At 37.3% G+C, this 17,504-nt stretch overlaps 2 protein-coding genes across 2 annotated transcripts; one reads left to right on the plus strand and one right to left on the minus strand.

Moving 5' to 3' along the window:
* On the plus strand, positions 1-2,085 carry LOC103935899 (putative transcription factor kapC). The gene is made up of 7 exons (XM_009345717.3): positions 1-285; positions 403-441; positions 607-660; positions 748-801; positions 1,516-1,569; positions 1,659-1,730; positions 1,821-2,085. The coding sequence occupies exons 1-7, from the start codon at positions 208-210 to the stop codon at positions 1,914-1,916; spliced, it is 447 nt and encodes a 148-aa protein (XP_009343992.1). The 5' UTR covers positions 1-207; the 3' UTR covers positions 1,917-2,085.
* A 6,128-nt stretch (positions 2,086-8,213) lies between these two features.
* Positions 8,214-11,906, minus strand: LOC103935897 (probable protein phosphatase 2C 40). Its single transcript, XM_009345712.3, has 4 exons — positions 11,693-11,906; positions 9,491-10,672; positions 9,052-9,316; positions 8,214-8,554 (listed from the first exon to the last, which is right to left on the minus strand). Exons 2-4 carry the CDS (start codon positions 10,667-10,669, stop codon positions 8,427-8,429), a joined length of 1,572 nt encoding a protein of 523 aa, XP_009343987.1. The 5' UTR covers positions 10,670-10,672; positions 11,693-11,906; the 3' UTR covers positions 8,214-8,426.
* Between the last annotated feature and the right edge of the window lie 5,598 nt (positions 11,907-17,504).

A 17,504-nucleotide genomic window follows, 5' to 3' on the forward strand; every position in this document is an offset into this window, starting at 1 on the left:
AAACTCACTACATTTACATGCGGCAATCTCAAAGTCCCACTCCGCCTAGTGCCTGCCGACCCAACAAACACTCAAATTCGAAATTTGAACTTCCGCTCCTCCTTCTGTTCCTCCAACTGAACTGAAACCCCCAAAATTCAAACAACACACAACACAAACAAACATCAGAAAATCAGAACTCGTCATCTGATCTGGTCCCAATCCCAAATGGCCGCCGCCAACTCTTCTGATCCCTCGATTCCCTCCACTCCTCCTCTCCCTGCCCCTGCTCCTCCACTCTCCTCCGTACGGCCGCTCCTCTTTTTTTATCTTCCCATTTATTTCTCTTTATTTTGTATTTTCCTTTTTATGTATCTTTTTAAAATGTTATGAACTTGGAACAATAATTCTATGTGATTGCAGAGTAAGGAGAATGTGACTCCGATTGGCTCCAAGCTTGCGGTAACCTTTTATTTTTGTTGCAAATTTTATTTTATTTTATTTTTATTTTTATGTATTTTGTTTAGGGTTTTGAGAATTCTTACCGAAAGAATTAGAAAAACCCAGATTGTAATTTTGTGTTTAAAGCTGTTTTTAATTTGGTCACGATGTTATGTTTGTTAATAGGAATTGAATGAATCGAGGTCTGAGCTACTTGTTAGAATTCAAGGGTTGAAGCAGGTTAAACAACTGACCACTACTTTCTCTCATCCGATCATGGAATGGTGTTTGTGCCTAATTTTCTTGTTTACTGATCTGGGTAATTAGGATTTGCAAAGTTGGAGGTTAAAGTTAGACACTCAAGTAAAAGTCTATCGCGACGTAAGTGTTTATATATTTTTTTATATACTTGAGCAGCATGCATTTGGATTCAGTTTATAGTTAATCTTGGTGGGATGATTTGTTTTTGCTAATGTATGTGTGGTTAATGTACGAATTGGGTGCCTCTTCTTTGGAAAGTAAGATGATTTAGTTGGAGAGTTAATTCAATTGAGGTCTTTCTTTGATCACCGAATCAAAGTTTACCAAAAGTTTTTTTTTTATTTTTTTTTATGCATTTTAATAATTAGCTTTTGGAATTCTTACGTTTATTATCTTAGTTGATGATGTTTTGTGTTGTGTTTAGGCGTGCATAGGAGAGAGGGTGGGGCGGGCGTCGAATCGGTGTGATTCAACTTTTAAACTGTTGAGAACACTTACATGTTAGTTCAACAAACCATTTCCTTTGTTCATATTCTGAAACTCGGACAAAACCACAACTGTTGGTGTTTCCCATTGATACTTGATATCTATAAATCACATGTTTCTGATGTATAGAAGGTGATTGAAATGGCCAAAAGTACAGAAATTGGGTTGTGCTTCAAACTTGGATGCAAATAGTAAATACGAGTAAGCTTTGTTGAATGTGTTTTTTCGTTATACTGAGTCTCTCTTCTGATTGGATTGGAGCTAAAACTTGTTTGCTCATACTTGTATTGCTTTCTTGCAAGTTTTGACCATGTTCAACTCTTGATGCAACTCTCTTCCTTAATGCAGGAGCTTTCAGAACTCAAGAAATCCCTCAGCACTGAAGTGGATCAACTTCGATCTGTAAGTTGTGCTCCAGCAATCAATCTTTGTCAAATTTCATTTTGAAATGTGATCGTTTACGCTAACATAAGTCATTGAACTGAAAATAGGAATTTCAAGAACTGAGGACCACTCTTCAGCAGCAGCAAGAGGATGTTACAACTAGTCTTAGAAACTTGGGGGTTTGTTCTCATACACTGCTTGTGGGTGTGTCTTTCTGAGTTAAAAAAGTTAGTATAAGAGCTGGATTAACGTCTTATTAATTTCTGCAGCTGCAGGATGTCTCAGGAGAGAAAAAAGAAGCCCAAGATACCGAAGAATCAAATGTTTCAACCGAGGTGGGTGAAGCCAAAGAAGCTGAAAGCTAGATTGATTTTTCCCCAGAGCATGCATGGCACGCGTTCATTCCTGAGCAAAATCTGATTCTTCGTGAATCTGTAATTTGTTGTGGTGGTTTAGTTAGAATTTGCCACAACCATGTTGACTTGCTTAACGCACAACTCTTCTCTGAATAAATTATGTAGAATTTTGCTTTTATATCCTCAGTTTAAGCAGCTTTCTGTCAGTTTTTCTTCTCTGCTCTCATTTGTGCTTCCCCGTTATTAATATACATCCAATGTGAGATGATTACTCTCTTGTTTTAGGAATGTTTAATATATTATTCTGATTAAACATTTTCCTATCAAAATGTATGTCTTAGAGAAACGATCCAGAGGACGACATTGCTCGTGTTATCCTGTCACGGACATTGCGCCAGCGGCAAGGTGCTTACCATGGGATTATCTTCTGGTGCAGCATATAAATGTACACCACGTGCCGGTACCATCTCATGGTTTTTCGATTTGGTTCTTTAAAGATATGAGGCTCTCTTCTTCATGCGCTAACGCAGAGTTTTCATTCTCCGATGTGAAATCTCTAACACACATCTAGAAAAAACTTAATTATACCTACAATCAATCGAGTGATGAGACGTAATAAGTGTTGTAGGAACATCCATCTCATCAAGATATCCACAGTTTCAGGCCCTTGGCTGTCGGGTCCAAGTTCGGGTCGATAGGGTTGTTGAAGGTGCTGGTGGCAACTCTTATGGTGGTGGTTAAAGGATCTGTATTTGACTGAAATGAGTTGTCCATGTCCTCAGCTAGGCTAAATGCTCATCAAGCAAGCTAAAATTTAATATATGAAGTGGGAAAGTTTCTATTTATTACTTTGGGGGTTTTGTGTATATATCGAAATGAACAATACTTGGTTACTCAAAGATGAGTAGGAACTCTTACTCAAAATTTCTCAAAAATGTTCGTTGTCAAGTTATAGAATTTCGTATTTATAATCAGAACCGTTCAAAGTATAAATCTCCCTATAAAGATCACCTCTATAAAAAATCAACTAAAAATAATGTCGTTTAGTCATCAAATTGTTTGAAAACAAATGAACAATATTGGTAAAAACATTACCAACCGTCTATATAATTGCTACAATAGATTGACTAAACGACCTTAGTTTTAATTTATTTTTTGCATAGATGATCTTTACAGTGTGATTCATAGTATGAACGGTTCTAATCATAAGTACAAAGTTCTATGATTAAAACACTAAAAAATTTTAGTAGGAACTCATACTCATCTTTAAATAGCCAAATATTGTTCTATCCAAATTTGTTGTATATATACTGAACTCTTCGTACTGCACATACCACTCCAAAAGCCAAACTAATTTACTATTTTTTTTTTTCTTGAGGTTATGGTTGTTTGAGAGGGAAAGGCCAGAACTTGAATTCAATATGCATTGGGAACCAACAGATCGATCATTGAGACCTCTCGCAAATGTGAATTGTGATCCACAAAGCCTGTAGTTTGGGTTAAGATGCTGTTTTGGATTAAGTTCCACCTTAATCCAATTTGATCTTCACCCTTTAAGCGTGACTATCACACTATCGTGTGATACTCTCAGTTCACTTAATGGTTATTTTATTATTAAAAATAAATCTTGGATCCGTACAATATAAACTATGTCAATTTATTCATTATTCTCATTATAATCTGGTATAAATATGTAGTCTTACTCTCATTATAATGTCCAAATTAATAATAACCAATAGCAACAATCACACTTAAAAAATATCATTCATTCTCGGAGTTCAACCAAGTCACACAATAAAGTAACAATAATAATTTGGTATAGCACTCACTATTATGCAAGTCAAACCTACAACCTTTCATCAACAAATTAAGAAAAATAGCACTAAACCACAGCATTAGTGCAAAACAACAACAGTTTGAAAGGCTAAATTTGTAAACAAAGATGGTAATAAATTAATTAACTAACATTTTTTAGTAAAATACATTTTAACCATTGTGTTTCTCCTTGATTTCAACTTTGCTCATTGTAATTTTTATTTTTGACAATCTAGTCACTGGAATTTTATTTGTTTCACTACTAATTTTATTGCAGGTGTTTACACCACAATGATTGATTCGCAGCAAAACAAAGTTAAGAACGTTTTATAAAATTCTTGGATTTTCGAATTTTGAGCATCTTACTTTCACGTTATTCATATTTACAAAGTTCAACAAGCAACGATTGGAGTGGTGATTCGGGACTCATCTGGACGATGTTTTGCGGTCAAGAGGAGAAAGGTATCTACATCAAGTGCGACAGCTGCTTAGGCTCTCTCTATGCTTGAGGGTTGTCTTCTAGCTCGGTAGGAGAATTTGACCCAGGTTGTTGTGGAATCTGATGCCTATCATCACTTGGTTAAAGGAATCTATTAACCAAGTGACTTGGGAGGCTTTCCCCATGCTGACCTATGTGGTTGACATTGGTGCCTCACTACATACATGCAGATGGTCTTGGATTCCAAGATCGGGAAATGAAGCGGCGGATTTTGTTACGTCGACCCAGGTTCCGAAGATGCGCGACTCTATCTGGGTAAATAGGCCCCCATCTTCATTTGTAAGAATTCTAAACAAAGGCGGTTTACCTTGCCCTTGACTTAGTTTATTTTGTGTGAGGATAAGGTGACATTCTTGCTTGTTGTGGCGGTGTCGTTTGTTTTCTCTATCCTCATGGCTGTGTACCTTTGCTTGCCGGTTGCCGGCTTTCCATGTATCATCTGCCTTTTGGCCTTGTTTATGATATGATCCATTGCAAAAAAGGGGTGGGGGGGGGAAAAGCAATCGATATCTCACGGTAAGATGGGCAATACTATTTGTAGTTGTCACTGGAAACCTCGACGTTCAAACCCTTATCAAAAAATTTATTGCAGGATGATTTCAAACTGTGGATCCAATTGATCTCAGCCGTACACGTTCGACAGCTTATGTGTACCCGCTACTGAAGATCAACACTAGCCCAAGAGCCCATATTTAATCAAGCCCAATCTGTCTGTAAAAACTTCTACATAACTCCAGAATAAGATTGTATAATGTGGAACTCTACTTGGATGAAACCAACCCCTATAACAAAGGAAAAGCAATCGAATGCAACAAAATAAGTAATTGAGGAGTGATAAATCATGATTAATATATGTATTTCAATGACACATCGAACGTATTGCAAAGGATTTTAAATGCTTAAAAATTTCTTCCTCTAACCTCCCATAAGATGCAGAAACTAAATAATGAGACTCATACATTCAGAACATTGGATGACCATTCATGGTGAGAGGGCCTCCAATCTAGGATTCGTGGGTTAAAGAGGCAAGAGGCAAAATAGGGGTCATGGGGGAAAACATAGAGGATGTGGGAGAAGTTGTTGGGGGGTGGGTCTGGTGGATGGCGATTAGGGTTGAAGGAGAGAAAAAGCCTACATAATTTGCAGGTGGGTTAGAGGCAGGCGGGGTGGGAGAAGGGGATGAAGGAGGTGGGGTGGTTAGAGCGGTTGAAGAGGATTTTGGAGAGAAAGATGCAGAGAGTGATAGAGAATGTGAGAGTGGGAAGTTTTTTTTTTTTATTTTTCATTTTTAAATTATTATTTTTTATTTTTAGAGATATGTTAGGATTACATGTAGGTGAGGCTTTGAAAAAAAAAATGAACAGCAAAATTTGGTTTTGTGAAATTACATTTCTGCCATATTTCTTATTCATGTTTTGTTTTAATTAGAAGGTTAAATTGGTAATTTCATAGGGTTTTGGTTGACAATGAGTTTTTTATTAATTAGTAGAGATATATGAGATGACTGTTATAGTAAGAACCAAGTAAGAAGCAAGCAACAAGCCAGAAGCTAGAAATGAGCGTGGATTGAAGGGAGGAATGTGACTGTTTTAGAGTTTGTGTGTCGGAATGAGTGTAATATAAGTAGTTTTCTTACTTGTTTTGTCTTTCAAACACTTATATTAGAGTTGTGTACTCTAATTTTCCCAACAACTGGCATCAGAGCAGTATGATCATAAACCAACTATTTGAAGCTTTTGGGAATCGTTTAGTGTTGTACCGAGGCACTATTATTGTATTACCGATATGAGCAATCAGTAACTTCAAGTTGTTGGTTGTCACCACCAAGCAGCCTCCCTTTTACTCAATCAGGTTTTGTAACTTTTTCTTATCACTTGTCATGTGGTTTGAGCAACCTGAATCCACAACCAATCATTCTCGTAGTCAATCTATTCCGGACTTCTTGTTGTGAGAGTGAACTCCTTGCCCTTCATAGCGGAGGATGCTTCAACGTCCCAATTTTCCTCGTATTACGTCTTTGGTTTCAAAGTGGCAGCATTACTGTCACCTCCCAGCCTGGGATCCACCATATCTCGGGCCCGCTCCATCACCTTAGCACAATATTGTCCGCTTTGGGCCCCGACCACGCTCTCACGATTTTGTTTTTGGGAACTTACATGAGAACTTCCCAGTGGGTCACCCATCATGAGAGTGCTTTCGCGCGCTACTCACTTAACTTCAAAGTTCCGATGGAACCCGAAGCCAGTGAACTCCCAAAAGGCCTCGTGCTAGGTAGGGATGAGAATATACATATAAGGATCACTCCCCTGGGCAATGTGGGATCTAACAATCCACCCCCCCCTTAGGGCTCCACGTCCTTGTCGGCACACCACGGCCAAGGTTAGGCTCTGATACCAAATTGTCACATCCAAGGCTCGACTCTACCGTAGCACGATATTGTCTGCTTTGGGCCCCGACCATGCCCTCACGGTTTTGTTTTTGGGAACTCACACAAGATCATTTCCAGGATGGGTGACCCATTCGGAAGTTCTCGTGTAAGTTCCCAGAAACAAAACTGTGAGGGTGTGGTCGGAGCCCAAAGCGGACAATATCATGCTACGGTGGAGTCGAGCTCAGGATGTGGTGTGGGCCTAGGCCAAGACGTGACAATTACTCTCGACGAACATTTTGTTGCCCTCAAATCTTTTATTATTCTTGGATTGTCCACAATTACAGTGATACTTTGGAGCTCCCCCAGACCTAGGACTCCCTTCCTTCTGATGACCTGTCGACTAGTACCCGCTGGGTTCTTGTCATTGTTATGTTCCATCATCATCGTACACGTGCACCAACTGGTCATTAAAAGGCTGATTGGGTGAAGGCGACACATTTGGAGAATCTAGAGGTTTTCAACGATGAAAACCCTAATGTGTTTCATTTGAGTTGTCAAAAATAAAGATCTAATGGCTAATGTATAGGACTGAATCAAAAAAGAAATTTTTATTGGTTCTACCATCTATTTTTTATGAAGAGAATGAATCTTTAACAAATTTTTGTTGGAAATTATGTATGATAAAAAAAATGTGCTTAGTTATACTGCATCGTAGTAGAATTTTCGATTGTAGTGAGGAGGAAATAGGAGAAAATTGGAATGGAGAACAAGCGGGGAAGTTTGGAAGTCCATCAACATAATGCATTTAGTCTTGAAAGGTTAGAACTAATGGTGTTTGTGAACAAAGAATCATTTATGCTTAATTGTTTAGGCATGCTTTTGCAAGACCTAAAAATGCTTTCAAATAATAATCCAAAGAGCCTTTGGTAACAGTTACAAGTGGCTCCGAATTATAATAATGTGAATTTTTAAGAAGTGCTTACAAATGTTTTTTCAAGATGTGGTAGAATTTTTCACAAAAATTTTAGCCCGTTTAAATCTAATTAAAGCATTTTTATTGAAAGTGGCCATGTATACAAGTGCTTCCTACAAAAGTATTCTCGAATGGCTTGTAGGTCTCTTTGTGAAGTTTGGAAAGAATAGAATACAATCAATATATTGATTCCGTTTGGTCCCATATGAAACTGCAATTGACATTCTTTAGAAAAAGCTCAGGTCAACAATAGAGCATCCCTTCTTTATTCATCAGTATCTGCCAGAAAATATTCTTTTCTTTGTATTTGGTTGAATGCCAGAAAATGTTCTTTGAAATAATTAACTATCAGCAAAAGAATAAACCAAACAAAAATCGATATGATTGATAAGAGTATAAAGGGGCAACCCAGCTAACAAGAAAGCTCCCCGTTTTGCAAGGGTGCAAGGAATGTCTATCGTACCATTCATGAGGGAGAAAAGGATTGTTATAATCTCATAAGAAAAGACATAGCATACTTGGAGCGAATGGAAAACTTGGTGCAAAACCGAACGCACTGGCGTTCTAGGATTCATCAGCCAACCCCACTTTATTTTGTGGGATAAGGCTTTGTTGTTTGTTGTTGGAATCTTATAAAAATTGCCAAAGTTGCAGAAAAAATAATATAATTTATTTGCCCTTCTTGAACAAGCCTGCAGATGAATGCAATTAAGCAGTCTTTTGCCAAGCAAATTTGGTAAACTATAAACATTATCGTAGAGCAGAAGCAAAGTATATCTGACATCCACTATATACAATTTGAAACCTAACACTCTGGACTGCCAAAAATATCAATCATTCTATCACACATGAAAAATAGGCTTACACGCACGTTGACGCCTTTGTCGTGCGCTGATTTGTACCGAGCATAATAACAATTACGGTTACATCATCGTGATACTTCCTCCGCCTTCCTGCTGGAATGTTCATGAGTTCTTCCATGCTGAAACCTGCAACGAACGTATAATGTGCTTAAAGACCTGGCAAACGAAAACTATGCCAAAAGACTAAATGTAACCAACCCTGCATTGGTATTTACTTTTGGAAGACTTCAGAATACCAAATTTTGGAAGCAAATGTGAATGCATGCCTTCAGGTGTGGTGTGGTGGACGTATGTATATTGGTGTCAAATATCATCTAAGTTAAATCTGGTCTTAAAATGTTTCGATCAAATATGGTTTCAGGAAGAAATCTGTGTCAAAACTGGAGTTTTCCTACCAAAAAGTATTTTCTACGTACGATTAAGAGGACATTACATGAGAAGTTAAAAAACAGCACCAAATAAAATTGAGACAACTTATTTTAAACTAAAAGATCTGTTATCTTTCAACAAATGCAAGAGGTCGGATGATAATAATACCACATACACCATAGAAGCGGCATCTGAAAGCAGAGAAAACGAAAGTGAGAGAACTAAGAGCACATGATATATAAAAAAAACTCTACCTGCAGAATTGGCTGCTCTTACTACAAGCTGCTCGAGCAGAAACTTAGCTGGATCGCCAGAGGGGTTGCTCAAGATATAGGAGTGGACAAGCTTTACCGCCTCGTCATTGGTAAAGAAGTCAAACAGGCCATCACTACCAAGTACTACAAAGCAATCAGATTTTGATATTCTGTGCACATTCAACGCTGGTTGAGTGGAAACGTATGGTGGGCTTATGAGGTTACGAACTTGAAGAATTCCCATCAATGCATCATTCAGTTTTTTCTGCGCAAAAGTGAAAAGAAAATAGAATCAGTAATCACCACTAATTGAAAATATATTGATAACGACGAAGGGGCATAAGACATAAACACACCAGATAGTGTCAGTTTATCTAAAAAATTTCTTTTTATCCTACTTGGTGTTGGTGCATAATTGTTAAACAGTAAGAGTAACCACCTTTTTCAAGTAACCAACTCCAAAAGCTCGAGTGACCTTCAATTTCCCCTTTACTTTTCCAGCCACAACGGTCATGGGATCGTCAGGATGTTCACACAAAACTCGCATTCTCTCACTTTCGTCATCAACTGTATGACTATCAGTGAGCTGGATAGCTTTTAACCTATCACTCCCACTCATTAAATAACCATCACCATATGTTGCCAATACAGCTCGGCTGTCACCTAAATTAAGTGTATACAAATCCTTCCCATGTAGAAGTGCAACTAAAACACAACACCCAACAGAAACTAAATCTGGGCGATCCACCATTTCCTGGTCAACCATGCATAGAAAATCATTCTCAGCCTGACTAAGAGCTTGTTGGAGGCTATCAAGCACCCCATGCCTAAACGAATCGGTTAATGTTTTTACTTTTGCACATGGAGCATTCTTAGAGGTATTGTCAAAACTTGAATCCTTGTGTGCATAAATTCCGGATGAAAATCTTTCTCCACTAATAGTACTATCATCTCCTATATATGGAAGGGACTCATCTATATCTAGATCATTAGAAGCTTTGATGGATTCCTGACTTGATTCCCAGTCTAATGAATTAAAGTGAAATATGATGGTTTCATACAGTGTCCCAGCCAGAAAATCAGCTGCGTCTCTTCCATTGAAACCGTCATAAATTGCACAAAAGAGCCACCCATTTTCTTCAGAACAAACAGCTTGGACCCTGTCTTCACCTGCAGCTCCACCTGCCACTTGCACTTCCATGCCACTAAGAAAACTATCATTTCTGGAAGGACTCGTGGATTTCATTAAGTAAGAATCAGAATCAGGTGTAGATGGACTGCAACTTAAGTTCGATATACTACTCTGAAAAGAAGATGATAACATATCCAACCTTGACATAGACGGTGAAGAGGGAACTCTACGAAATGAATTAGGAGAGTCCCAACTAGGAAGTATTTCTGCCCCTATCAAACCATTGCAGATATTTGTGTTTGCCAGAGTGGCATTTGCACTTAAGGCAGCACCAGACAAGCAAGAGAAACTACTGTTCCTTCGGAATTCAGGCGGGATTTCATATTCATCGGAATCCTCACAAAAACTGCCTCTGTTTCTATTGCATTGATAGCCAAAGCTTACTTTTAGCTCTCCTTCAGGTTTAAACATAGTTTCTCCTAGCATGATCTACAGATGAAAACATACAAACATCTAGGTTATTCATTAACTCGAACGTTTGCAATGTAACAACTTGGAATTGATTTGGCCATCTTTATTGCACAAATACCGAATTTTCTCCAAATAACATGAACTTATAATTCATAACTGAACCACTGTTTTCCGAATTGCGTTGTTATAGTTTTAAATGGTGATACATTGGAAAACTTGAAGATCCGTTAATATAACTACAAAAGAAAAACAATAAAAATACAGCTTCTTAACTTCAAATTCTTTTATCTATGACGATGATGTAAAAAGTGTGTGCCTTTGGGTGGATGTGTGAAACACCGTAAGTGAATTTTCCGAGCTATAAGCCACAAGAATGCATAGATCTCCAAGTTCAATGATCAATACTAATAATTTAAATGCTTATTCACAACAAGAAAATAAATTGAGATGAACAACTAAACATGGAGCTTATGGGGGCTAACAGCTCTAGTGATCAAGAACATTTAACGTTGCACGAAGGCCACAGTTTGAAACTCCGTCCCCTTGCATAAACTAGATGATTAAAGAAAACAGAAGGAAACTAAAAGGTTGGAACCAGGCAGTGTGACTGGTCCGTTGCATCCAAGTTTGAACCCCCCCCCCCCTCCCTTACATTAGAATTGTTTAGAATGGAATATCGCCGTGTGAAAAAAGAGAATGAACTAAACTTGGAGGTTAAGGAAATTAGAAAATACAGAAATTATGACAATTCAAAAAAGAACAAAAGCAATCATAATATACTTATATCCTCATTACTCCATCGAAAAATCAACACTTGGCAATAAACATACGGTTCCAAAAGTGATTCTTTTAATTGCAGAAGCAATAAAAAAAAGACCCAACAGGGTGAAACAACAAGCAAACTCAATCAAATAAAGGTTCAGAAAGATAGAAAATATGGTTCAAGCAAAACCCAATAACTATTTGTCAATTGTAATTCACGTATTCATACATTTATCAAAGAAACACAAGAAGACGGAGTTGGGATTGAAAACCCACCTGGCCCAGTTGTCCTTCAACAAAGAGGCCCCCAGAAGAGCAATGGAAACAACCCCGGAATGCGGCTAGTGTTATACAACATATATATGTGTAAAGGTGTATGTATAAAAAGAGTGATGCGTTGTTGGGTAGTAAGAGGGAGTGATAAAGGGTATGACTTTGGAAAGAAAAAGCAGAAAAGCAAGCAAACAGCAGATCTGAGAGAAAAAGAGAGACTTGGAGAGAAAGAGAGAGAGGTGTGAGTGGAGTGGAGAATCTGTATCTGGGTGGTACATCAAAGTGGGGAGGGGGAGGTGGAGTTGGAGGTGCGATGGGGAGGGAGAAGGAAATGGAATGGAGGGAATGGATGGTGAGGAAGGGGCTTTGCTGAAATTAGCGGAATTTGTCTGGCTGGCATTTTGGCTTTTTGTCTATTCGTGCTCTTACCGGTAATGCCGTTTTCCCAGTTCCATTTGAACTCTGCCATTCATCAATTGTATTATGCTTATTATATTATTCCTTTTTTTTATTAATTAATGATATTATTTACACTGAACAGAGAAGTGGGTTTTAGGGCTTAGGGTTTAGGATAAATTACCCTAAATTTTTGTTTAAATTACGAGGAAGAGAATTCAAATTTGAGTGCAAAAAGGAAGCACGTTACTTTAATCAACTTAATCAAGCTTGGTAAGTCACGATTATCCATCATTTCCGGGGCCGAAATCAAAGTCAAGCAGACTCATCAGTTCGGAATATAAAAGCCGGGACCTCCCACACTTTTTATTTATTAAATAATCGTAATCCACATCCTTACTACTGGACCACTTGTTGCGGTTGTAAGTAAAATGTTATTCATATAATGTTTTAGTTGGCCTAGCCCACGGATCACATCCAAAGTACATGCGTGGTATTTTGTTATGTTATTATAATTTTTCAAATTAATAATTTAATTCCACGGATAAAGCTCATTTCAATTTCTTCATTTGAAAATAACTGATTATCTTCATATTAATTTGTTTTGGTTAATAAAAGTTTAGATAGAGAGGAGTCTAGCTCATTTTAAAGTCAGGATATACCACGAGCTTCTTTATGAGATCTGTATGTTAATTTTTTGTTAACAAACAATAAAACAGTCCACATAAAATTCATTTATCCTATTTCACCAAAAAAAAAAAAAAACCTAAACTATGAAAAAAGAAATTGATTTGGATTTAGAGAAATAAGGACGCAACTCTAACCAATTTGCCTAAGAACATCTCCAATGAAGATCTTAAATGGAGTTTTTACAATCGTATAGTCCTTAAATATAGGTACAAATCACTTCCAATGGGCCGGAATCGAAGTCCTCAAAGTATCTAAATACATAGGGACTCGCCACATACCTCAAAAGAATTCTCAAATATGAGGGCTATATATAAATACTCAAATAGTGGACTTCATATTAATTTTGAGTGGGAATGGTGCTACTCTTTATGTTTTTTTTTCCTTGTTTTTTGAATCCACCCAAGTGGGGCAACTTCTCATTTGCCTTTTTTTTTTATTCTTAAAAAATCAATGTTAGAAATAGATTTTTATTTTTATCAATAGTTACAATATTTCAATAAAATAAATAATATTTTTTTAGTTCCTATATTTAGGGATTATATTATAAAAAAATTTCAATATTCTTTTAAGAAATCGAATATTCCTCTAAAACTTCTAAATGAATCCTTAAAAATGATGGTATAAGTCTTAAGTAGAAACTCTCATTGGAGATGCTCTAAGACGGGATGTCTCCATCAGATGATCGATTTTGGCTAGGTCATCAGATGCGATGGTAAATGACTGAGAGATGGCTTCAAACTTCCGCAATCAACCTTCCACGTTTTGCAATGGATTTGACCTGGTCAAAGTCCTAACGAAAAGCCACGTTTCAACCCAAGAGAAAAGTTGAAGCCAACACAAACATTTTGACCATATTTACGAGTTTAGACAAGCTAACTAAAAGAACGTGCTACATTTCGATGTTTAAGTTTGAATCTTTGTTCTTGTAATTTAAATAAATTTATATAATTTCTACGATGTTATTGACTGTCAATGAAAACGAAAGTTTTAAGCACCCAAATGGAAAAACAAAGTGTAATCCAAATTTTTGTACATTTCCAATGATTTTGTAAGTGTATCCAAAATGTAGGAAGATTGTGAAACTTGAAGCGATTCTTTCCAAGCATTTTCTGATACGGCCTGCGGACCACCCAAGTACATCTCCTAGGACACGCCACAGGAATGGCATTGGCGATTTCCAGCTGCCCGATAAGAATTTCGAGTCTTATTCGAAACTTGAAACCAGGGAATCCAAATGAGGATGGCGACGCTTTCGACTAGTTCGTGCGAGACAAACTGCTCTCCTTGTCTATGCTTGTGGAGTGTCAATGGATTCCGAATATACTAATTAAACGGAACTATTTAAAAAAATACTAAATACACGCACACAATACAAACAAATTACAATCATTGCTTCGCTTTTGGCGGAATTGTAAAAAACCTGAAAAGATTTATAGGTTTACAAGAACACGCTATGATAAAAGTTATATAAGTTGTCAAATTTTACACAATGATCCAGATCTTTGTATCAAAGATTACACAAAGATTGAGGACCTGAGTCACCCGATATTGTAAAAGACCTTTGGCGGTCCTTTCTATTTCAGTAACCTGAACAAGTAATTAAGTAACTCACTCGAAATAAGAGCAGACCAACATATTCTTGCTTTAAACATTCATTTCATGCTCCTAAATTTGAGAAAAATTTGAGACATCAATCAATGCATAAGAACATCAAAGCAAATCGATTCTTACCATAATACTCTTGATCTCTGATATAACAGAAACATGGGTACCACCATAATACTCTTGATCTCTGATATATCAGAAACACGAGTACCACCACACGGGCAGCCTATACTATCACTGTCCCCTAGCTTCACAATGCGAGGAATGATGTCCTGCAAGCAGTGGCAGATGCATTGAGGGGCAGAGGGGCAGCTAATCCTCCGAATTTGGGTAAACGTCAATGGATACTTTGGATGCTGATCCTTTGAACTTCAATGAACGTTCATGGGTACCTTAGGTCATCTCCAACCGAATGAGAGCCAAAGGGCTCGTTTTAGCCCTCTGGCCTTCCAAAATATTAATATTTTAATGAACAGTACATGATCATATTTGCCTTCATCTCTAACCGAGGGTCAAAGGGTCATAGGACTCGTTTTAACCTTGTCACAAAAAACCGTCTCCAACCGAAGGCCAAAGGGTCATAGGGCCAAACATAATTCATTATTTAAATTTAATGTTATTTAGTGTTGTTTCATATTGTTTCATATTACTTAATTTAATTTAATGTTGTATAATGGCTTACGAAGTTATGGGAAAAAAATAGAATTTATAAAAAATAAAAAATAAAAGGCCTACCATTCATGTTGGCTATAACCGACAGTAATAAATACAATGTTGTTGGATATAACCAACTAGAATAATGAAAAGTTTGGCCAGCATGGGGCTGGTTGAGTTGGGCCAACCAGTTGGCCCTTTGGCACTTTTTTGTCTAGTGGGGCCCACGAGCCCTTTGCCCTAGCCCTAAGTTGAAGACGTTTTTCAGCCCTCTGGATCCTTTGGTTGGAGATGGTCTTAAGTGCTGCCTTTTTGAAGATTAGAGTTAGCTTTATATATGCACTCCAATTATTTGATAAAATGTCTGAAAGAAGAGTGAATGAAATGGTGATCTTAGTGACTAACAAAGCATCATCATTCTTGGACAAATATATTATTGAGATGCAATGATATCAAACATTATTAGTGTGTTCAAGATAAGTGTGTTTCTTTGTTAAACATTCATATAAGAGCAGCCTTGAAACATGTTAGTTACCCACGCACATGAGGCATTAACAGGTGTGTAGTATGCCTTTCCAAATGACTTTAGACCTACCAAGACTCGTTGAAATGGTGATATGCATGTTATTTCTGGTAAAAAAAATTTGTGCGCTGTGCACGCCTATTCTTACTGAGCCCCTTAATATTATTTCCTAGATCCGCCACTACCTGCAAGAGACCAGAGATGCAAAAAAGTAAATGCAATTAATAGTTAGTACTGGAATATTTTAAGTACTAAAACTTTAAGGGGGCGTTTGTTTGCCCTCTCTAACTCTCATTGGATTGAACTGGACTAAGGGTTAGTCCAGTCTCGTGTTTGGTACCCGATGGACTAACTTTAATGACACTAACGTTCACTTGCCTCGACTAACCATGGGATTAGCCAGTCTTAGCGAAACCCCTCAAAAACTATGGGATAGCTAGTCCCGTTTTCAAAATTGTCTGCATGTCGTATGAAAGCTACAAGTTTGCAAGCATGCTTCTGGGCAACTCCATTTGCCCTCCCATGCCCAGATTTGAAACCCAAACCCACTCACAACCTAAATCTCAAAATCCAACCACCAAAATCCGAAGAAAAAAAAAAAGAAAAAAGCAAAACAATAATATCAACAATCTCAATAGAAAAATTCTACCTTATTTTCGAAAATTCCCATAAAGGTTCCCTTTTCTCCAGAAAATTCCGGAGAGAAATGGATAGAGAAGGGGACAAAGTTGGGGACAAAGAGAGATTAAGAGACAGAGAGGGAGGAGAAGGTAGCCTTGGCGACGATTTTGCAGGAAACTTGGTTTTGAAGCTTTTTGCAGGAAAAAGAGAGGAGGAAAGGAAGTATTGGGGACGGAACCAAAGTGGAACAAAAGTAAAGAACTCTCTAGAGAGAGGTAGAAGTGCGTGTTCGAATTTTTTGGGAAAAAAAAGTTGAATTAATAATAAAATATTATTAGATATATATATATATATATATTAAATAATATAATATTATAATTTGTTATTTTATCCAGTTTTTTAGTCCGACATTGCACCAAACGCTTCACTAAGTTAGTCTAGTCTAGTTTAGTCTAAGCCAGTCCAGCTTAGTCCCTAAAGCTAGTCCAGTCTGAGATAGTCTGGTGTAACAAACGCACCCTAAGGGTCCGATATGAAAATGTATTTGAAACAGGTCTAGGATAACCTTTGCAATATAATTGGTAAGGTAATCACCACATAACTTACATGCTTCTTCATATGGTAACAAGGCAGCAGAAATCTAAGAAAACTATGGTAACGTATTAGATCTAAGGTCATCTTCAACCGAAAGGTCCAGAGGGCCAGAGGGCAGAAAATAGCCCAAAAACCGTCTCCAACCGAGGGCTAGGCCAGATGGCTCGTGGGCCCCACGAAATCTGAAAGGGCCAAAAGGCTGGCCCCTTCCAACCAGCCAGCATCCCCGGGTTGACCAGAATTTTGCTTAAAACTGTCGGATTTATAACCGACACGAATAGTAATGGCTACACAGGAATAATTTTGATTACTTGCAATTGACACGAATAGTATGAAAATTTTGAATACAACGGCTAGCTGAGTCAGCTAGCTGTTGCATTCTTTTTTTTTTTTTTTTAATGAATTTAAAGCTTTGTTTTTTCTATTTTTTTTTTCTATAACTTCTATTTTACAAAATTTGTTTCATATTTTTTTTAAATTCTATTTTTTTTCCTATAACTTCTATTTTACAAAATTTGGTTCAAATCCAACGGCTAGCTAATGTTACTCAGCCGTTGGATTTGAATTTAAGTTGTAGTTTTAAAATAATAAAGTATGTTTGGCCCTTTGGCCCTCGGTTGAAGACGGTTGTAGACATCGAAATTTCAGTGAAATAAATGTTAACCAATGTATTAAAATTACAACATTTATTTATTTCACCTACATCACACACTCATTTCACCTACAACTTCC

This window comes from the organism of the source record quoted next, unplaced genomic scaffold, assembly GCF_019419815.1.
Source record: "Pyrus x bretschneideri cultivar Hongxiangsu unplaced genomic scaffold, Pyrus_bretschneideri_v1 Contig21, whole genome shotgun sequence".
NCBI classification, from domain to species: Eukaryota; Viridiplantae; Streptophyta; class Magnoliopsida; order Rosales; family Rosaceae; genus Pyrus; species Pyrus x bretschneideri.